The sequence below is a fragment of the Myotis myotis genome, unplaced genomic scaffold (assembly GCF_014108235.1).
Source record: "Myotis myotis isolate mMyoMyo1 unplaced genomic scaffold, mMyoMyo1.p scaffold_m19_p_1, whole genome shotgun sequence".
NCBI lineage: Eukaryota > Metazoa > Chordata > Mammalia > Chiroptera > Vespertilionidae > Myotis > Myotis myotis.
Genome location: NW_023416313.1, coordinates 195,987,667 through 196,010,229, shown reverse-complemented (window position 1 = coordinate 196,010,229; position 22,563 = coordinate 195,987,667). Strand labels below are relative to the sequence as shown.

Here is a 22,563-nt window from a genome sequence, read left to right as displayed (position 1 = left end):
CTAATTCAGGAGCCCTCGTTCCAGACACACACGCACACCCGCCCATTGCAAAGTGCTGCCCAGGGTGCAGGCCCAGCAGTGGGCTCTGAGGAAGGTGTGAGAGCGGCGCCAGGTGGCCCAAGTCCCCACCTGGGAAAGTCTGCCGCCAGTGTGAGGACACCACCCATCCCTGAGCCCTGACAGCCACATTTATTTTTTAAAAATATATCTTTAAATACATTTTTATTGATTTCAGAGAGGAAAGGAGAAGGGGAGAGAGAAACATCACTGATGAGAGAGAATCATTGATCAGCTGCTTCCTGCATACTCTCTACTGGGGATTGAGCCTGCAACCTGGGCACATGCCCTGACCAGGAATTGAACCCTGACCTCCTGGTTCAGAGGTTGATACTCGACCACTGAGCCACACCGGCTGGGCAATAACCACATTTCTCTCTACCCCTGCCCAGCTGCTCCGGGACAAATTCCGGGACTTTGCTCGGGAGACTGGGGCCATCGGACAGGAGCGGGTGGACAATGTGAATGCCATTATCGAGCGGCTCATCGACGCGGGCCACGGAGAGGCGGCCACCATCGCCGAGTGGAAGGACGGGCTGAACGAGATGTGGGCGGACCTGCTGGAGCTCATCGACACGCGCATGCAGCTGCTGGCCGCCTCCTACGACCTGCACCGCTACTTCTACACGGGCACCGAGATCCTGGGCCTCATCGACGAGAAGCACCGCGAGCTGCCCGAGGACGTGGGGCTGGACGCCAGCACCGCCGAGTCCTTCCACCGGGTGCACACGGCCTTCGAGCGGGAGCTCCACCTCCTGGGCGTGCAGGTGCCTCTGTCCCTCACTGTCCCCCGCAGGTTCCAGGACCTGCCTTCCCGTCTTCCCCATGGCCAGTTCCTGGGGCCCCAGGGTCAGTTCCTCTCCTGCCTCCGCAGGGGACTTCCCCTCCTGAGAAAGCAGCCGCTCAGGGCAGGGAGGCAGGAGCAGTGGCTTTCAGATGTTCAGCTTCTAGTCTTCAAACTGAATCTTTACAAAAAACCCAGCGCACAAAATACCTTAAAATACGATTTCTCTGGTTGTGCAGAGTATTAAGCATCATTAGCAGACACATACACAACGCTCTCCTAGCACCGGGCGCTGTTCTACGTTATACGTGGGTTGGCTGGGTCCCCAGAGCCACCCTCTGAGGATGGTATGATGCTCCCTGCATTTTATAGATGAGGACCAGGCTTAGCAAGGGCAGGCGCGGTGTCGGAACATGCGATTAGCAGTGGAGCCAGGATGCAGACCCTGCGGTCTGACTACAGACTGCCCTCAGCCCTGGGCTGTTCGGCCTTTCCACATGGGACCTGGAAGAGCCCCCAAATCTGTCTAGACCCCCCTCCTCCCATCATTGGGGTACCCCCCGAGGCACTGCCAATGTCTGTGGGTTCTATAGAGTTCAGTGTGATAGAACGTGCAGGGCGAGGGCCCGGCTGTTGGGGACTTGCTGGGCCTCCCGTGGCAGGAGAGATGGGCTGCTGTGCAGTCCTGCACCGACCCAGCAGGCTCAGGCCTCTGGTTCACCCAGAGCGGGGCGTCCTAGGCATTTGTCCTCCAACTGGAGGGGCGCCAGAGCCCCTGAGGCAGGTAGAGTCCCGCTGACTTCTGAGGATGAGGCTGCACTGCCCGGGCCGGCCTCGCACAGGGGTCTGGTGAGGCAGCGTGCAGGTTGTGAGCAGGGATGTGGGAGCTCACCCCACCCCGAGCTGCCCTGTCTGCTCCTGTGAGTGACTCAGGCCCATCACTTAGCCCCCCGCCCTGTACCTCAGTTTCCTCGTCTCCAAAACAGGAATGACAGGCCTGTTCCCTAGTCCTCTGTCATGGGGCTGTTGTAAAAATGAAGGGAGCAATAAATTAAAGTGTTTAGAAGCTCCTGGCACATAGTTATTCTTATGATCATATCTCTGAGGAGATCAAAGGGCATAGAGTCCTTCTCGCTCCCCTTGGATGAGGAGCACCCATGGGGGGTGGGAGGGGCATTGCCTCAGCAGAGCTGCCAAAGCAGGAGCTTTGGCGAGGTGCCTGGCGAGGGGGAGGCAGGGAGGAGGCAGGCGATGCATCTTTCTCGGGGACAATGTCCAGGTTTGCCTGATCGCAGGTACAGCAGTTCCAGGACGTGGCCACCCGCCTGCAGATGGCGTACGCTGGGGAAAAGGCGGACGCCATCCAGGACAAGGAGCGGGAGGTGTCTGCTGCGTGGCAGGCACTGCTTGATGCCTGTGCCGGGCGCCGCACCCAGCTGGTGGACACGGCGGACAAGTTCCGTTTCTTCAGCATGGCCCGCGACCTCCTCTCCTGGATGGAGAGCATCATCCGGCAGATCGAGACCCAGGAGAGGCCCAGGTGAGGGGGCGTCCCCAAGGCAGCCCACTCCGGGCTTTATTGTCTCAGAGGCTGCACTGAGGCTCTGCCCTGGAGACACAGTGATGCCCTTGGAGGGACAGTGATGCCCTGGGAGGGACAGTCCTGCCCTGGGAGGGACAGTGATGCCCTGGGAGGGACAGTCCTGCCCTCCTTCACGCCCCCTACTGGGAACCAGAGCCCACAACGCCGGGCACGAGCCCTTGACCAGAATCGAACCTGAGACCCTTCAAGTCTGCAGGCCGATGCTCTATCCACTGAGCCAAACCAGTCAGGGCATAAGTTTAGATTTTTATCATCCCAAAAAGAAACCATGTGCCCCCAGCCGTCATCACTCCCCATCCCCCCTATTGGAGCCCCTGGCAGCCCCTAACCTGTTTTCTGTCTCTAGACTTTTTTCATAAATGGAATTATATAATGTGTGGTCTTTCCTGCCTGGCTGCTGTCACTGAGCACACGCTGTTCAGGCTGCTTCGTGGTGGCCTGCATCAGAGCTTCATACCTTGTTATCGTCAAATAGCACCCCCAGGCCTCCTCCGGGGTCCCAGGCCCCTCCCAGGCCCTGGCCACTGGCCATTGGGAGACACCAGGGCATCAGTCAGCACCAGTGTTCCTGTGGGGGGAGAGGGGGGCTCAGACCCCAGGCAGGTGAGGGCGGCCCCTCTGAGCAGGACTTGGCATCAGGCTGACCAGAGCCACCTCCGTTTCCTCCTTCCTCGACTCTCTCCCCTGCCCCTGTCCTCCTCCTCCCCTCGCCCCCGCCCCCACCCCCCAGGGACGTCTCCTCAGTGGAACTGCTCATGAAGTATCACCAGGGCATCAGGGCGGAGATCGAAACCCGCAGCAAGAACTTCAACGCCTGCCTGGAGCTCGGCGAGTCCCTGCTGCAGCGGGAGCACCAGGCCTCCGAGGAGGTGAGGGGGGCGGTGGGACAGCCAGCCTTCTCTGTCCTTGCCCCACTCTCGCTGGACCAGACAGCTTCCTGGCAAGACTCATCTTCCTTCCTCCCTGGAGCATTGGTGTGAGAGCCCCCCCACACCCACTCAGGGGCTGGCTGCTTGGTAGAGAGAGCAGGTTAATAACCCACCTGTTGCTGACATGTGTGCAGGCTTTGCAGTTGGCAACACCCGCTTCCTAGGTGAGGTGCCTCAGGGAGGTTAAGTAACTTGCCCAAGGAAGCACAGCCAGCCAGTGGCTGGACCAAGACTCGAAGCCAGGTCTGTGTGACCAAGCCCAGCGGTCTCTGCGGGATCTCTGTGCACCGACTCACACAGGGGGCAGGGTTACCAGAGCCTGAGCTGTTCTCTCTCCCTCCCCGCAGATCAGGGAGAAACTGCAGCAGGTGATGTCCAGGAGGAAAGAGATGAATGAGAAGTGGGAGGCCCGCTGGGAGCGGCTCAGCATGTGTGAGTGCTGCCCGGGAGCCAGGGGACCTGGAGGGGAGGGGCCAGGCCTGCTGGGCGGGGCAGGAGGGTGATGTCACCACTGCTGAGAGCAGCCCCCCCACACAACACACTCATCCTCAAAGCTCCATTGCCCAGGCCTCTGGGAGCCCCTCAGAGGGCCATGCTGCTGGAGCCAGCCGCTGGGATCCTTGGAGAGTTGAAGTAACTGGCCCTAGCGCAGTGATGGCGAACCTTTTGAGCTCGGCGTGTCAGCATTTTGAAAAACCCTGACTTCACTCTGGTGCCGTGTCACATATAGAAATTTTTTGATATTTGCAACCATAGTAAAACAAAGATTTATATTTTTATATTTATTTTATATATTTAAATGCCATTTAACAAAGAAAAATCAACCAAAAAAATGAGTTCGCGTGTCAGAGGTTCGCCATCACTGCCCTAGTGCATCCCAGATGTTTGATCTGAGGCATGTTGGGCACAGAAGGAACTGTGGAGACTAGGAAGGTGGAGAAATCCCACCACTCAGGCGGGCCCCATGAGCCAGGAAGCCCTGGACGGGTCCCCTGGCTCTTCATGCACGATTCTGTGGGACAGCCGAGGGCTGGGGAGAGGCTGTTCAGGGCAGAGCAGAGCTCCTCAAAGGGAGATGTCTAGACTACATCTTGTTTTCAAAATGGAGTTTGTTCTCACTGATGGGTTTTTTGTTTTTTGGGGGGGTTTTTTTGGGTTTTTTTGCACACCAACAATGCTGTTTTATTTAATTTTTTAAATATGTATACAGTGGGGCCTTGCCTTACGAGTTTAATTCGTTCCGAGACCGAGCTCGTTAAGGAGCTCGTTAACTCAAATTACTCTATCAACTCAATGCAAGAAATCGGCCGAGAGACAGCTGGTATCTCAAAAAACTCGTTAGTCGGGACACTCGTAAGTCAAGGCCCCACTGTATTTTTTTACTGATTTCAGAGACAGGAGGGAGAGGGAGAGAGAAACATCAATGATGAGAGAGAATCATGGATCGGCTGCCTCCTGCATGCCCCACGCTGGGAATCAAGCCCGCAATCGGACATGTGCCCTGACCAGGAGTCGAACCGTGACCTCCTGGTTCATAGGTCGATGCTCAGCCCCTGAGCCACGCCGGCCGGGCTCAATAACTTTTCTTTACAGCAGTAACACCCAATCTATATATATAAAAGCCAAAGCAAACGGCCAACTGGCCAGTAGCTATGACACGCACTGACCCCCGGAGGGCAGATGCTCAACGCCGGAGCTGCTGAGCTGCTGTCACTTGGCAGCCGTGGTTCTCACTGATGGGTTTTTAAAGCATCACTACTGATGGAAATGAGGTAGGGGCCTGGCGCAGGGAAGGAGTGGTCTCGGCAGGTCACCCCTGCACAGGGTGTCCGTAGTCACGGGCACGCATGCGGGCCTCATGCCTGACTGCCAACTCCGTGTGGGTCCCCGAGGTCCCCAGGAGCGGCCGCTGGTGCTGACGGCCCCCTGGGCCCCGTGGGGCCTGTGTCTCGCTCTCCGTGGCAGTGCTGGAAGTGTGCCAGTTCTCTCGGGATGCCTCCGTGGCTGAGGCGTGGCTGATCGCCCAGGAGCCCTACCTGGCCAGCCGGGACTTCGGACACACGGTGGACAGTGTGGAGAAGCTCATCAAGAGGCACGAGGCTTTCGAGAAGTCCACGGCCAGCTGGGCAGAGCGCTTCGCGGCCCTGGAGAAGCCCACCACGGTGAGCCGGGCTGGGTGTGGGCGGCCACGCCTGGAGGGTACCTCAGGTCAAGAGCTCTTAGCTGTTGTTGGACACTAAGGACAGGGTGAAAGGCTGGCAAGGCAGGGAGTAGGAAGGAAGCAGTAGAGAGGACTGACTTTTGAACCCGAAGACAAGAGGGGGTAACCCAGAAGGAACATATGCCAGGGTGTGGTGGGTACAGGGAGCCCATTAGAGAAAGGGGTCTGAGAGTAGTCTCCGCTCCTTGGCTGCTCTGACCCCCTTGGCCTTTTCCTCCCCCAGCTTGAGCTAAAAGAACGCCAGATCCCAGAGACCCCCGTGGAGGAGACTGGGTAAGTACGGGGAGGGCTGGGTGGTGGGCTTCGCTGGAGCACTCTGCGAGGGGGAGGAGAAGGGAGAGTATTTTTAATCAGAAACAGCCCCCTGATCTTTTTTAATATATTTTCATTCATTTCAGAGAGGAAGGGAGAGGGAGAGAGAGAGAGAGAGAGAGAGAGAGAGAGAGAGAGAGAGAGAGAGAGAGAAATATCAATGATGAGAGAGAATCATTGAACGGCTACCTCTTGCATGCCCCACACTGGGGACCGAGCCCACAATCCAGGCATGTACCCTGACCTTGAATTGAACCGTGACCTCCTGGTTCATAGTTCAATGCTCAACCACTGAGCTACATCAGCTGGGCCCCCCTGAGGTTTAAAAAATACACCTGTGACCTCTCACACCTGGGCCACTAGTTAGAGAAATCGGAAGTGTCTGGAGCTTGTGGGCAGAGAGGAGCTGTGGCTAACCCCCAAGTCAGGGGTGGCTGGAGACCTGCTGCAGGCAGAGCCGGTGGGAGCAGCGAGTTAAGGCAGATGAAGCAACAACTTGCTAAGCACCTGCCAGGCTGCTGGGAGGCCTGGATGGGGAGGTACTTGGCATGAGCTCCGGGAGGAGGGCCGGAGAGCCAGGCCTGGGGTAGGCGCTGGCCTCAGAGGTGCTTGTTTCTGAGGAGAGGCTGTGTCTTCTTCGTAGGCCTCAAGAGGAGGAAGGCGAGACAGCTGGGGAGGGTCCCCGAGGTCCCCACCGAGCGGCCACGGAGAGAACGTCCCCGGTCAGTTTCCTGTCCCACTTGTCTAGTTCCTGGGAGTCGTTGCTGCCAGAACCTGCTCATCCCTACTAGGCTCGGCTGGGGCCGGGGCGGAAGTCGAGGGCAGGCACGGCCACCGCACCCCCAGACTCCTCCTTCAGACCAGTCTGCATTTCCACTTAGGTTTTCTCAATTCCTAGACTGACTCCCCTCCTCCCCTCGACCCAGAAGAAACTGACATGTTAGCCCACTGACATGACTCCATTAGTTTGGTTTTACCTAGTCTAATAAATTTTCTTGTATAAATACATCACCATCTACATCAGGGAAAACAGTGTATACAGGGATGACTCATTTCCATACACGGTCCTTTTTCCCCCTCACTCCATCCTTAACACAGTGTCTCACCACACACATACACACACATCCACAAATAGACAGCCCAGGGGTGCCCGCCACAGCCACACGTTTCAGGGCGCCCGCCCCTCTAGAGTCCCCTTCCTCCCCAGGCACAGCCCCCTGCCCCATTGCACGTTCCTGGTCTGAGGCCGGTTGGTCAATGAGTTTGGATGTGGAGCTGGTTCTGGGGCAAGAACAGACTTGAAGGAGCCCTGTGAGCATGGGGAGAGCCCCAGGGCTTCTGGGTCACAGGGCCAGTCCCCCCACTTGTGGAAAAGGAGCGTGTGTGGCTAAGGGGAGGAGCAGGAGGGGACTAAGACCCACCAGCTGCCAGTCGCCTGAGCATATGGCTCAGGACCTTGCCTGGAAGAGGTCCCTTAGCTAAAAGGACCCAGGGGGTCGGTGCAGGAGGCCTGTGAGTCTGTAACCCAGGTTTGGGGGAAATGCCCTGGGGAGCGGCTGAAAAGAAAGCAAAATCTCAGCATGTGCCTTGCATGGCTTCTCTCTGCATGAACCCTGCCTCTACAGGTGCCCCAGTGAGCTTGCCTGAACCTTTGGGGGTTTAGGGAAATTGGTATTCTAGGTGAAAATTTCTGGCACACCAACCACCCCAGAAAAAAATGCACACACAGTGATTGTTTCCTGTGCAGAATCCCTGTCAGGTCCAGACTTCAGCCCTTCAGCACACATTCCTGTGACACACACACACACACACACACACACACACACAGCCCCCTCTCCGCCTCCAGCCTAGTCGGAGGCCTCTCTTCCTGAGCTGCACCAGCCCTTTGTGTCCAGTAGAGGGCACTGCTGGGCTCCCGCTGCTGGGTCTCTCCCAGAAGTTCCCTCTCAAGCTCCCATCGTGGCCTGTGGGAGTCTCTGGTGGACTGCGCCCCAGCCCCTTTCTCCCAGTGACAGCCCCCGCCGGAAGGAGCGCCAACGCTGGGGGCTGGCACGGACTGTGGACACAGGGGCTGGGACTGCCCCCCCCTCCATCTCCTGCACCACCCGCGCTTCGGCTGTGCATCCCCCTGTGTCTGTGTGCAGTGGTGTCCCCGGTCTGCGGGCTCCTTGTGACCTCCTGAATGACTCCACCCATTGTCTGTGTCACGTACGTCTGTGCAAATGTAATTACATGTGTGTCAGCCGCCTCCATCCAGCATCGGGAGGTCATTGGGTTCGGGGGAATAAAACCTGCTTGGACCTGAGTCTCTCTGGAAGGAAGAGTGGGCCCACCCTTGAGACCCTCTCAGAGAGCCCGCCCTCCAGCCAGGAAAATGGGCCTGTGCCCGGCACCAGGAAGAAACCAGTGGCGACTCCGTAAAAGCCAGGTCCGAGGCCTCCTGGGAACACTTCCTGCTGCCGTCCTGTCTCAGCCTGCGTTGAGTTTCCATGAGGATCCACGAAATTCCGAGGGAGGTGTGCTCCCCCGTTGGTCTCTGATATGAGAAGAAAACCTAACGGGTCTCACGCAGGCTGGGAGCCCTTTGCAGACACGAAGGCCTCTCCCAGGAAGGCGGCTGTCTACTGGGCCTTCTCTCGGTGGGCCTGGGCGTGGTGGCTGGCTGCTGTCCCGTGTGTGTGGTCTGGTGTCGGTGCCCTATAGAATAGACCCACGCGTGTCGCTTCCTGTGAGACCCATCACTGGTGCATGCGGCTTCCTGCTTGGGGGAACAGACGGGAGCAGACCAGGCACCTGAGCCCGTCTAGACTGCTGCACACCACAGGCGGCCACCCTGCCGGCCCCACCCGGCCCTCCCCTTCCTGGTGTGCACACACACGCATGGACACGCAGGCTCCGAGTGCCATTCCCTGCATCGCTATTTCCTTCAAACACATCGCTGTGTGGTGCATCACCTCCCTCGCCCCTCACCTTTCCCCATTAGAGCATATTCTGGTAAAAACGGATTCATTCATAAGGTAAGCAGGTAAGTAAGTGTGTGTGAGGCCAAGCAGAAGAAGCAGATATGACAGCAGGCCAACTCCGGGGTGGAGGTCAGGACGCTGGGCTCTCGCCCCGAGTTCTTCGGGAACCTCCCGGCATGATTTAGAGAAGCCGCCTCGTCTTCCCGGGTCTCCTTGCCCTTATAAAGCCCTCCGCAGGATTACAGAAAATTCCTGAGTGTCATCAGTGTGCTGAATAAAGGGAGGGGCGGGAGAGTGGTTTTCCCACTTGTCAGGTGCTGGTGAGTGTGAGGCTGGAGATGGGAAGGACGAGGCAAAGGGCTGGGGTGTTTGCCTCTGTCCCTGTTTGGGGAAGAGGCAGAGCTGGATCTCAGTTCCTGACACAGCCAGTACCTTTGCCTCTCCTCCTGGGTGCTAGAGGGGGCCCCCTTCCTCTCTGTGCCTGGGGCGCACTCACCCCAATACCCTCACCTTACATGTTTCCCTGCACCTGCGTGTGGCCCTGGGAAGGGCTGGGGTCCTGCTAGGGTCCTCATCTCCCGGGCTCTGGAGCCTCGGAATCCTCCTTGACATCCGAGTGAGATGCTGACGTTGAGATGTTGTGTTGGTTTCACGGGACAGAAGCGATATCGCAGAGAATCTGAGTTACTCTAGGCCCCGGCCAGCAGCCCTGGATGTCTCCTGGCTGCGCCCTGGCTTTGTTCCTGGCCTGGTGGGAAGGGGGCTGCTCTGGGAACTCCCAGCCAGGCTGCTGCGACAGGTCACATGCCTGAAAGGTGCTCTTAGGGGCTGTGACACAAAACAGTGTCCTCGGGGTTCATGGTTTGGGACAGTCAGGCCTGGACAGATGCGGTCTGTGGTTCAGGACTCGAGGGCGCCAGGCCCGCAGGAGAGCAGCTGCCCAGTGTGAGTCATTACCAGGCCCCGCAGGAGGTTGTCACAGAAAACGCCCTCCCCCAAGCACTCAGATGGCACTCTCACCGGGACCCCAGGCTGCCTGCAGCTGGCTTCCCGAGGACTGGGATGAGCATGGGCATTGAGACTAGGATCCTGGCTCTCCTTCTGTGATCGCTGTGGCTTCAGAAGAGTAGCCAGCAGGAGAATGCAAGCGACGGTGCCTGGGGCTGGATGGGCACTGGGTTGCAGCCCTCCCCACACTTCTGGGAGACAGGACACCTTTCAGCCAGTGCCTGGCTGGCTCCAGCGCTGCCACCCCCTTGGCAACCTGTGCAACTCCCCCAGGCAGCCTGGCACTTTCATCAGCAGCCAGAGCCCAGGCTCTGACGTCCTGGGAGGGATGTGGGTGTGGAGGCAGCAGCTGTTTCTTCTTGCCTGAGCAAGCTTCCCCATCCCTCCTCCCCTCCCCCTGCGAGGCCCAACTGAGCTGCTGCTTCGCATTTTGCAGTGAATGCAAATCTTGTGTTTGCTCATAATGAGCAGACCAGCCTGGAAAGAACCCCATTTCCCCTAAACTTGGGCGTGTCCTTGCCTCCCCAGGATGCCTGAGTCAGCGAGGCAGGGGTGTGTCTGCCTGCTCTCTGGCCCCGGGCCCTGGTACTCCAGCCTCCCCAGAGAAGCTCGCTCTGGGCTCTTGCTGGACAGCTGCTCACTGCTGGGTGTGCCCAGCTTTTGTGCTGTGTTCAGACGGGATCTTTCTGGCCACACTGTTCCAAAGGCCCCTCCCGAGTTCTTTCTTCCAAGCTGTGTCTCAGAGCATCCCAAATACTGGTGGGCTCAGGGCGGCCTCAGCTCAGAGTCGGGTTGGAAGCTGCCTGCTCGACGGTGGTGGAGCTGGATGGGCGAGTCATCTGTTTAGTCTTTCTGATGCTGACCCAGCAAGCCCTGCTCTCCAGGGCAGGGCCCGAAGAGCCCACACCCTGGTGGGAATGATGAAGACAGCTCCCCATGAAGCCTCGCTCTCCTCTGGCCCAGATGCCGCCAGTGGGCCAGGTCTCCCCCCGCCCCCACGTCCGTCCAAGGGGACCCTGCACACTCCCCTCTCCATCGCCCTCACTTTACCTAGGGGCCTTCTGCTCTTGTTCCCTCCTGTTGTCTTCCCTGGACCCCCAGTTGGCATCTCAGACAGCTGGCCCCAGGAGCACATGTTGATCCGCTTTGCTCCCCACCACCCCACTTCTCATGGGAGCCCCTCACCATCCCCACCACCAACCGGGGGACCCTCACTGCCTGGCCCAGCCTCAGCTCCTCACCCTCTTCCCCTATTCAACAACTTCTCTTTAGACTTTTGTCTCTGATCACTCTAAGTGGCCATCTCTTCATCTCTGACTGCTCTCAACTCAACAGACCATCCCTTTTTCTTTCCTTGTGAACAACTGTGGACAGCCTGCCTGCCAACAGCCCCTCACCCAGAGGAGAGCCTCGATGTCAGGTGCCAGGTGCCGGTGGAGGGTAAAACTCCGGTGTAAGTGGCCAGCTCCCTCCCCCCACACACACCCCTGCAGTTCCCCAGGGGTATGTGGTTTCCTACCGCATTAGCAATAGGTCTTGTCTGGCTCCAAGCCTCGCTTCTGGCCCCTTCCAGTGTGGTTCTGATGTGATCCGCTGCCTCAGCTGGCCAGCCACATGTCTTACAGAACCGAGCTGCCCATGTGGGCTGTGAACCATCAGACAGGTACTTCCCTCTAGCAATAGTGCCCCCCCCGCCCCCACCCCCCCGCCCCCCGCAGCAGGTCTGCATCTCAACCTTCTGCTCACTAGATGTGAGGCTGTGGGCAAGTTATTCATTCCCCACCCCAGGCCTGGGTCCCTCCTCTGAAATCGGTGTGGTGAGGATACCTGCCTTGCAGAGAGGGTGTGAGGATGGGAAGAGAGGGTACAGGTAGAACATCTGGCATCTGGTAGGTGATTAGTTAAGTCTTCATTTTTTTCCTCCATCCCTCACCGTAGCCTTTCATCTCTTTTTTTTAAAATATATTTTATTGATTTTTTATAGGGAGGAAGGGATAGGGATAGAGAGAAACATCGATGAGAGAGAAACATTAATCAGCTGCCTCCTGCACACCTCCCACCGGGTATGTGCCCGCAACCAAGATACATGCCCTTGACTGGAATCGAACCTGGGACCCTTGAGTCTGCAGGCCGACACTCTATCCACTGAGCCAAACCAGTTAGGGCAGCCTTTCATCTCTTAAAAGAAACTCCCTCCCTATGAATTCTAACATCCATTGCCTAAGCCCTCCCGAACCTTCCCGGCGTGCCCCTCCCTCGAGGCCCACTACACACACACCCTGAGCCCAGTCCTTGCGGTGACATAGGCAGGACCATCGGACGGCTAAGGCGGAGCATTCGCTTTCTGTGACGCACCCTTATGCCCTGGCCCTCGCTTATCAGCATCTCCTCTCGAGAGAAGCTCCTCACTTGTGCTGCTTTGCTTGTTAGTGTACCTGGGTTCACTGAGCATCTTCTAGAACCTCCACAATTTCCTGTGTTCACAAACCAGGTTATTTTCCTCCTGGGAGCTAGTCTGTGTGCTGTCCTCCCGCCACCTGCTGGCTGAGCCTGGAAGGACACCTTCCACTCTTGAGAAGCAATGTGCCCATAACCTCCCTTTCTTGAAGCTCCTTTGGGGAGGAGACTCTCAACCCTCTGCCCGCACCCCCGCCAAGCCAGCTTCCTAGCAAGGCAGGACCCTAAAAAGTTGAGCTTACAAGATTCTGAGGTGGCCATCCCCCCCTCACCCACCTCCATCAGTGGCCGGGGCCTCTCCCTGTTTACGATCCTATAAAAGGCTCCTGTCTGTGCCCTTCTATCCTCTCATGTCCCCCAACCAGCAGCCAATAGCAGATGTCCCCAGTCCTACCCTGGCATCATGACCCCAGCAGCCAGTGCGCATGCCCGCCTCTCACACATCTCCCCCACCCCTGCCCACCAGAGAACCCGGCTCCATGCTGCAGGCAGCACCTCCCTTATTCCAGCCCTCACCCCCAGGCCATTCTCCCTCATGCTCTCACTCCCACGTATGGCCTAAGACTCACCAGCCAGCCCAGCCTGACCCCCAGAAACTCCAAGCAGCTGGCCCTTCCCCCTCCGTGTCCCCAGCTCCTCTGGGTGCCGTCTCTAGGCTGGGTACCGCTTAGCAGTGTAGGTCTAATCCGTGCACCCTCCCAATGGCCTGAGGGCTAGCGCAGCAGGCCTTCTGCCTATAGAATGGAGGACAGACAGGAACCAGACCACCTCACCTATGCAGGGCCTTTTGGCAGAAACTGCCTGTCTCTATAGCCAAGGAGCCCCCAGCTCTGGGCCCCGCTCCTCAGCCAGCCCCCCCTTTTGGTGCTCTGCTGTCCTCAGACCCCTCCACCTATTGGGCAAGGCAGGATCCCTATGGCCTGGTTGCAGAGGCCGCAGAACTCACCTCCTCCCCTCTTTCCCGACTCCCTCTTCTAAGATGGCACAAAGCATAGTCACCCCTGGAACCTGGGGCAGGAAAGCCTGTCTGCCCAAACCATGCCACCGTCTTTCTCATCGGTGTCCCCTCCCCCAGCCAGGGGAAGAGAAGCCATCAGCCCTGGGCCTTCTCCTCAGGCCTTGGCGGTGGGGACAGAGAGGACAGGGTGCACTTTAAATCTCTCCATGGGGACAGTCCAGAGCACTTAAGAAATCGTTGGAAACGCCCCTTTTCCGAAGCCAACCCATGACCCAGCCGGTTAACTTTTGATCACAGGGGCCTTGGTCTCTGGATGCCCCTGCCAGGGAATGGGCCGGGCGCTCACTGGGAGGAAGCAGAGAGAGGTGGTTACGTTGGAAAGCAGTCCTGGGGAAATGCATCTTTATTTTCAGAGGACAGTTCCCAAAAGGAAGGAGAATGGAAGTGAAAGTGTAGGAAGAAAATGTGGACGCACAGGCCTCCAGTAAGACCAGTCCCAGGAGGGGAAGGCTGGGCGAGGGTCAGGCATGGCTGTGAGAGTCTACGGGCTCCCCACCCAATGTCTGCCATGCCATCTTCCCGAGACCCCAGGGCAGGTGCGGGGAGGAGCAGCACGGCCAGGTGGAGAGGAAAGGGATGAAAAGGCTTCACTCTGCAATACTGTCCACCTCCCAAACCTTACACCAGATCAGAGGGTTGGCCTGATGGGGTTCCCAGGAGGACCCCAAACCCAGGCTCCAGCCCTCCTCCTGTTACTCTTGCCTTTCCTCTGTGCTAGGGGACACCCAGGCTTTGGGCCTCCAGATCCTTGTGGGCAATGCTGGCTCATTGTGCTCTTGAAGGTGCAAATTGTGCAAATGCATGAAAATGAGGGTGGCCTGGCCACAACTCTCAGGGGGTTCTAAGACAGCAAAGGATGAGAGCCCTACAGATGTGATAGAAACTCAGGTCCGTCCAGTTCTGGAATGCACGTTCTTAATTGCCTCCAATATTTGTAAGCTGTGTGATCTTGGATAAGTCACTTAACCTCTCTGAGCAAAGATTTTCTCATAAATTGAAGGTATTTGACTAGGATAGTGGTTTTCGATCTTTTCTAGTCATGTTATCCTTTCTTTAAGTAAGATCTTAGTGGAACCCCAACTTATACCTGTTTATTGAACAGCCCTCGCTTTATGGACTATAAACATGACCAGCTTCATCTTTCTTCCAAGCACTGCCTTTGAACATGGCCGTTGAGCCTCCCTTTCCATTCCTTAGCGCTATCTCAGGCAGACCTTGGTCACTTTTCGTCTACCCAACCTATTTCAGTTAAAGCTTCAATCCGGTGTCCAAGACAGTGCCCACATCCTCCCATCCTCCATCTCTCTCTTTCGCATTTGACTGTGTCTTTTGTAGGAGCTACAGTGGGGAGCAGGGGTCTGCTCTTCTGGGCCTCGACGCATCTTCAGTGGTTGGAGTAAGGAGTAGAAAAGGGATCCATCTCATCACTACCTCCTGGGGAGCTCCTGGGCTGTCGATGCCCTTGGTCCTTTGGGTGTTCAGACACGGCTGCGTGGCGGCCTTCAAGGCCTTCCCACCTGGCGCTGCAGGGTCTCCGCAGTCAGGCCTTTGAGACAAGGTTCTGGCCGGATGGCTTTGAGCTGGGCTGCCTTCCTTGGTGCTCATTGGACATGTAGGCGAGCCACCCATCTGGCCTGCCCGCTTTCTCCTCCTGCAGCAGGCACAGGGCAGATCAACAAGGCTTCTGCATAAGGAGGTGCCCAGCTGGGGAATGGGAGGGCTACTTCCCCTCTCATGGGCACCTGACACAGCGCGTGGCTCCACTGGAGGCCCTTCACTCAGCGTGGGCAGCCGGGAGCACCCGCCCTCCACGGGGAGGTGCAGGGAGGCAAAGCCAGTCCTTCCCCAGGGCAGGGACTCCTTACAGGCGACATCCGCCCTCCGACATTAGCATGCATGAAAGGCTTGTGAAGGAAGCCCGATGCGCTGACCCGCTCCAGGCTAAAGCAGCAGCGTAAAGGCAGGGTCCGGGCCTCTTGCATTCGCGTTCTCAAGGTGAGTTTTATGTCAAAGGCATCCAGGCTTGGGAACCGCTGCCCCATCAAATGGCAGGAGCAGGGCCAACTAGGCTGGGTTCTCCCTTTTTAAGGGCGTGGGGGACACATAGGGCCTGGCGCCCTCACTTTGAGGTTTTAGACACAAGGGGAAGGTTAACAGAAGAGTTCCCCTTCAACATCTTATGCACGTGTTTTTCAACCCTGCCTAACAGCAGCCCTTCATAGGAAATCTTGCCAGAGCCCACGGAGAACTCGGCTGGAGTTAGAGCACGTGACAGGGCAGGGTAGGGCCTGGGGCAGGTGGTGAGCCGGCTTGGCCAGCAGGGTCGCAACCCCCCAGATGAGAGAACCATGGGGCCCCTTCGGCTCACTCTAAGAACCTCCTGTTGATGTCAGATGGGGGGTGGGAATGGAGCCAGAGACGTGGGCAGAGACTAGGGAAGCAGGCCAGCTGGTACCCACAGCAGGTGCAGAGCCAGGGAGGCCAGGAGGGGCACAGCAGAAGGGAACCGGGCTCCGGTGGGGGCCTGCTGGCTTCCCAGTTCTGCTGAGCAGCCGTCCCCGGGCAGAACCCCAGCAAGGTGTGCTCCCCCCATGTGCCCCTGAGCAGGGGGAAGAAGAGAGACAGTGGCCCCAGGACCTGCAGCCGCCACCCCCACCGGGGCCGCAGAAGGAAGAGCAGGAGGAGAAATCCGGCGGGGATGAGAGGCCCGCCACAGAGCCTCTCAAGGTCCTGGACACACCTCTGAGCGAGGGTGACGAGCCCATCACGCTGCCGGCCCAGCAGGACCACGGGCACAGCGTGCAGATGGAGGGCTACCTGGGCCGCAAGCATGACCTGGAGGGGCCCAACAAGAAGGCATCCAACAGGTGGGTGGAGAAGAGGCTGCGGTGGGAGGGGAGCCTGGGCAACATAGTTCTGTGCTGGGGGAGAGGGTGCCCTCTACCTCTGGCTGTGAGTGTTCCTGGGCGCCCCTCTGACACCTGGCATGATGGGAAAGCCTGCCTTCAGTTCTGGTCCCAAGTTCAAATGCTGTGACCTTGTGCAAGTTACTCAGCCTAAGTTCGTTTCCCCCTTTGTAAGATGATGATGATAACATGCCTCTTTGATGCGGAGACCAGGCCTGGAGCAGCATAGAGACCACCAGTGCCGTTACTCTGATCCCAGGGCGGGGTAGGTCAGTCTTGGCACTGACAGCATATCCTTGACCAAGTCCCACTTCTTACCAATCGGGGCTTGTTTCCCCAGCTATAATACAGGAGAGTGGGGTCGGCGTAGATGCAGCGACTCCATGACCTTGAGGAATTCCTTCAAAAGCTGTGTCCTTTCCTGACCTGGAGGCAGTCACGCCCTTGGGTTTGTTCTGCTACCCAGAGATGCCTCTTTAAGGACTCTGGGCCTCCACCTTCAGGCCGCTGTTCAGGGTCCCAGGGACTGGGTGGCAAGGAGGTCGAAGCCAGCCATGTCCCAGGACCAGCCGGCAGCACACAGAGTCTGTTCTGGGGACGCCAAAGCTAATGCAAGTTCCAGAAATGAATTCGGGGACTCCACTGCCTGAAGAGGTGTACTGCCTATGTGGAGAGTACACCAGGAAGGTGGAAAGTAGCGTTTATCGAGCTCCTACTGCGTACCAGGCATGATGTTAGGGCTGATGGAATCTTCCTGACTGCCCTGTGATATTGAGGTTTCCATCTTCCAGATGGGGAAACAGAAGCTCAGATTAAACCGTTTGTTCCAGGCAGGATTTTATTCCCAGACCCAGACCCTTCTTAGCAGCTGCCTTCCTTGGGCTACAACTCAAAGGTGGTGGTGAGGGGCTGGAGGAGAGCCTGAAGCTGGGCGTCAGGAAGCTGGGCTCGGTGAACTGGCTCTGCAGCCAGCCCGGTACAGGTCACCTTCTCTCTCCGACCTCCCTGCCCTTCCTCCCTGCGTGCCCTACTAGTGTTCCACCTTCCTGCCCTCCAAGAGGGAGGGAGGGAGAAGCAAGAATGAGGAGGAGGCAAAGGAGGACGGGGAAGAAGGAAGAGGAGCTTAAGGTTTCTCAGAGTTCATCTCTGAAATGGCAACATGTTCCCCCTTTCTCATGGAGGAGCTCTGTTAGCCCACAGCAGCTACGAGCTCGCGGTTGTCACCCAGCACACCAGCTGAGACGAGCCTTGATTTGCACAAATACGTTTCTTGTACAAGTGCTAGTACAGTTTGCTGGGCATATATCAACAAAACAAAAAGTAACAGCAAACAAAACAAAAAAATAACAGCAACCACCAAACAAAACCCCGCGCTGAGCACGTCACGGCTCTGTACTGAGAATCCAGTGTGCTCGTGGACGGGGAGGTGCTGTGCAAAGTGTACGCTGCTGGTCTCAGACTCGACGATTCTGTTAAAAACGTATCTCAAGGTAAGACCAACGTTATCGGCAAAGGTTTATGCACAAGAATGTTTACCCCCCTGGTCCACCAATAAAGGGGTTATTTATATACCTGTGATGGGATATCATACAGCTATTCAAAATTACTTTCAAGAGATATTTAAGGACTTGAGGATGTCCTCATGATATAACATTAAGCATAAATGCAGGACATAAAAGTGGATATATAGTATAATCCAATTTTAGCTATATACGGGGGGGCAAAAGTAGGTTTACAGTGGTAATACAAATAAATACAATTAATAATACAAGAATAAACTCTGGAGGCAGAGCTGCCTCAAACTGATTGTCAAACTGCAGCCGGAAGGCCGGGGAGGGTTGGGGGGCAGGAGGTAGGGGGGTAAGAGATCAAATAAAGGACTTGTATGCATGCATATAAGCATAACCAATGGACATAAGACACTGGAGGATAGGGGAGGCTAGGGGACTGTCTAGGGCCGGGGGATAAAATGGACACATATGTAATACCCTTTGTAATACTTTAAGCAATAAATTTAAAAAAAAGAAAAAAGAAAAAAAAAAAGAATAAACTCTGTTGCATATACTCACAACTGTAAACCTACTTTTGTCCACCTGGGTATGTGAGCAGAAAAACATGTGAATAGAATAAAAGACTAGAAATACATGAAATGTTAACAATAGTTAACTCTTGGAAATGAAATTACATGGAGATGACTTTTACTTCCAAGAAAATGTATTACTATTTATCAGGGCAAAAATGGTGTCATCAAAACCAGGGGCAGCTCTAGGACCTGTCGAGCCGTGGACCAGGACGGGGGTGACCTGGCCGTCTGCATCGTTGCAGGTCCTGGAACCACCTGTACTGTGTGCTCAGGAACAGCGAGCTGACCTTCTACAAGGACGCCAAGAACCTGGCCCTGGGGGTGCCCTACCACGGGGAGGAGCCCCTGGCCCTGAGGCATGCCATCTGCGAGATTGCTGCCAACTACAAGAAGAAGAAGCACGTCTTCAAACTGAGGTGAGGCCTCCTGTCCACCGCCCTCCCCTGGTGGTGTGACTGGCAGGAGTGGCTGGACAGGGGCCTCTACCTGGGGCCAGCTCCATGCCTGAGTTGCCCCACAGGGATTGTTCAAATCAAAAAGGCTGAGGGCCCAGATTCTTCTCTCTCTCGGGTGCTGTGCGCCTGAGAGGGGCTGTGGCATCAGAGCCAGCCCTCTGCCCGGGCAGGGGCTCCAGAGGTGGCCCAGGACAGGAAACCCTTTGTCCTCCTAGGTTGAGCAATGGCAGCGAGTGGCTCTTCCATGGCAAGGACGAGGTAAGTGCAGGGCAGCCTAGCCCAGCCCCTGGGACACAGGGGCACATGGAGAAGGCTCCCTCAGAAGCGGCAGTCCCAAGGCCTCCCTCCCGTCCTTTGGGGAGGTGTGAGGCCTGACCCTCCCGCCCTACAGGAGGAGATGCTGTCCTGGCTGCAGGGCGTGAGCACCGCCATCAACGAGTCCCAGAGTATCCGCGTCAAGGCCCAGAGCCTGCCGCTGCCCTCCGTCACCGGCCCTGACACCAGCCTTGGCAAGAAAGACAAGGAAAAGAGATTCAGCTTCTTCCCCAAAAAGAAGTAGCCTCTTGCGGCGCCCCACAGGTGGGGCCGGGCTGCGGGTGCCGCAGTGCCTCCCTCCACGGCCCAGGACAGGCTGGGGCATCCTCAGCCTTGACCTTGGCCACAGCCCTCCTCCCGCCCGGCTGCTCGCTGCCTGCTGCCCGCCTGCTCCTAGTGGCCGGGCGGGGCTCCCGGGCCCACGCTGCACTGCAATAGCTGCCTTCACCTGCCCGACGCCTGCTCCCCCACCATCTGCAGAGCGGCTCCAGGGACACAGGCTCCCAGCCTCGCTGGGCCTCGGGGCCTGGGGGTAGGATACGGTCTCCCAGGCACACGCCCTCCTCCCACCCTATGTTGAGGATGCACCAGCCCCCAGCCCCATACAAGCTAGAGCAGGAGGCTAATGGGTCCTCAGATGCTCCCACTCCCAAAGCAGATCTTGCATGGGCTCACCCCCCACTTGGTCCAAACCAGAGAAAGGGAAGAGGACACTGGGAATACCTGACCCACCCCCGGGCACGAGGAAGGAGCCTCCAGGTAGGCCCACAGGGAAAGGGGCTGCTGGGGCCTGAGGGACATGATGGCCCTGCTCCCCGCTGGGCTTCCTCAGAACTGGGACTCTCACCTCAGGGGCCACCACATCCCTTCCCCCGTCCAAGGTCTGTGGGTCCCAAGGGCAAGGGGCCTCCCGCTGCTTCCAGCACTCTTTGCCACCACCACAGGTGGCAGAAGGGCCAGGAAGCTCTGCAGCGGTCCTTCCAGAGTCTAGAATCTAGACCTTCCGTTGAAGCTTAGGGCTAGCGCTCAGACCTGAGGGAGGTAGACACGTCCTGACACTGCCTAAGGCGCTGCCTCTCCGCGCTGGGACCTCTCCCAGTAGCAGCTGAACCAGCAATATCAACTCAGACCCAGGCCCCCTTCGAGACAGTACAGTCCCCAGATACCAGATGGACAGCCCAGCACCTGGAGTCAAGCAGCCCAAAGCCAAATGCCCAATGTGCACTGTCTATATAGCTGGTCCCACCCGAGGTTACCGGCTGATAGGCAGCCAAGTTCATGTATGACCTACCACCCTGGGATGGCAAGCCTGGCCTCACCTGGGGGTTACCACCCTCACCACACAACCCATGGACAGCTGGACAAATGCTGGGGCCAGAGCCATGAAGGTGGGGCACCCCTTGCTCAGCTTCTCTGAAGGCCCTGGCCTTGGGTCTTGGGGGAGTCACACGGGTGCAGAAGTCACCAAATGTCACCCCATCCCCAAGCACAGCTAAAGGGGTCCTGTAACCTAGATGCACAGGGACGGCCTTCCCAGGCGGCCGAGGTTGACATCCCGAGGGAAGGGGGCTGGGTCCACAGGGATGTCCCTGCCGCGCTTCGAAAGCAACGCAGCTCCAGCCCAGTGTCTTAACGGGCTCAGTCCCGCAGAGGGGTGGAGCTGGTGGCAGTGCCCATTTCCCCTGGGGAGACCATACGAGGCCCTACGGCTGCCGCTGCTGCTTCCATCACCCTCCCCAAAAGGAGCCTTAGATTCTTCCGGCAGTGGGTGAGGCCAGGTAGAAACCCGGGGATGGGCATCTGGCCTTCCCAGGAACACTTAGCACTTAGCCTGAGTCTTCCGGGACAACTCTGCACACCTCGGGGATCAAGACCACTACGTCAAGATGAAGTGGACCTCAGCGGACAAGAACCGTGGGAGGGAGGTTCTCCGATGGGAGCCTGACATCCCTGGATCAGGTGGTCCCGCCCTGCAGCCAGGGCCTTCATGTGGCCTCTGTACACTTAACCCTGCAGCCCTCTTTGTGCCTACAGGGAGCGTAGTATAGACCACTCACTAGCCTCTTTCTACGCCTGGGGAAACCAAGGCAGGAGTCAGTGAGGTAACCACACTCACCTGGCAAGAAAGAAGGCCTCTGGTACATCTGAGGGCATGTCCTGCTCTGGGCAGAGCGCGTTCCTTGCTGAAGAGCAGGTGCTGGCAAGTCTCCCTCCACTGTTTCCCAGGCCAGTCTTGAGGGAGCCCAGGGACAAGGGCCCCCCCTCCACGCGTGCCAAAGTAGCACCTGAGCGAGGAATCTCAGCCCCAAGAATGAAAAGGCCCCAAAGGAAGCACGCGGACCCAACCAGCCAGGTCCCCGACGGTCAAGGGTAGCCAGCTGCATGCGACCCGCCGCCTAGTGCCAGCTCCCACATCCCTCCACCACACAGGCCCCAAGACCCTCCACCAACTGGGCTGACAGTGCAGGCACCCAGCTTTGGGAGACTGTGCCACATGGAGGCGAAGCCCCTGGTGCCCTGCAAGGCAATTGTGGTAGTTTTGGGTTTTTTTGTCCTCCTTCCATTTTCTACTCTGCAGTCTTTTAACAGAATTCCCAAACTAGGTCGACACAGCTCCAGTCCACACCAGCACACCAGGCTTCCTCCCAGGGCAGTTGAGGAAGCTCCCTCTGGGCATGGCCGGGTGGTCCTCCTGCCCCTTCACCCCCTGGCCTCCACGGACTCTGGCTGAGTGGGGATGGATGATCCTTAGGCTTCCCTCCCCCACTAGCACCCATCACAGGAGGCCTGTCGGAGGCTCCCGTCCACAGCACTTCCTTCCTGCCTATTGGAGGGCAACAAGGGTCCCGGAGGCTGGTCCTGGATCCCCTCCTCCCTTCAGTGGGAGGGGCAGAGAGCCCAAGGGCCATGCGGCTTGGTCCCTTGGACACGCAAGCTCAGGGAGGACGTAGCGGAGGAGGCAGCTACAGAGGACTTTGCAACCCTGTTGGGCACAGACCACGCAACCTGGGGCCTACTGGGCCTCGTCCTCTACCTGCTCAAACGTGCTTCCACCAAACAGAGGAAACCCATTTACTAGTTTTTCTAATAAATCAATAATGCTCCACATTTCTCTCCATTTCATATTTGACAAGCCTTGCCTCCCTTTGCCCTGGGCCAAGGAAGGCTGGTTGAGCAAGCAAGGAAGGAGGGAGCCGTTTCCAAGCCAGACTCTCTGGCTTGTCTCTGAGTCTTACGGGCCAACTCTACCTGCACCCACGTCCTGCCTCACCCGGGACCCTGATTCAAGCTCAGTTGGCCATGCATCCAACCATCTAAGGGCCTGCTGTAGGCCTTTCCCCAGAGCTCAGGACAGAGGTCCTGGCTGGACATCAGAATCGCCAGAATCGCCAGGCCTCTTCTGCCCCGGGCGGGGGTGGAATGTAGGTGTGCCGTGCCAGCACAGCCAAGGG

At 57.6% G+C, this 22,563-nt stretch overlaps 1 protein-coding gene across 2 annotated transcripts in view; it reads left to right on the top strand.

Moving 5' to 3' along the window:
- Positions 1-22,217, top strand: part of SPTB (spectrin beta, erythrocytic) — a 122,543-nt gene extending 100,326 nt beyond the window's left edge. For both annotated transcript variants that reach the window (XM_036309893.1, XM_036309885.1), the window contains 11 exons: positions 450-824; positions 2,137-2,381; positions 3,175-3,313; positions 3,721-3,805; positions 5,339-5,535; positions 5,818-5,867; positions 6,550-6,628; positions 15,960-16,219; positions 18,584-18,757; positions 19,012-19,054; positions 19,188-22,217. In XM_036309893.1, coding sequence (XP_036165786.1) covers positions 450-824; positions 2,137-2,381; positions 3,175-3,313; positions 3,721-3,805; positions 5,339-5,535; positions 5,818-5,867; positions 6,550-6,628; positions 15,960-16,219; positions 18,584-18,757; positions 19,012-19,054; positions 19,188-19,355 — 1,815 coding nt within the window. In that variant the 3' untranslated portion in view covers positions 19,356-22,217. The remainder of the gene's footprint in view (positions 1-449; positions 825-2,136; positions 2,382-3,174; positions 3,314-3,720; positions 3,806-5,338; positions 5,536-5,817; positions 5,868-6,549; positions 6,629-15,959; positions 16,220-18,583; positions 18,758-19,011; positions 19,055-19,187) is intronic.
- The last annotated feature ends 346 nt before the right edge of the window (positions 22,218-22,563 follow it).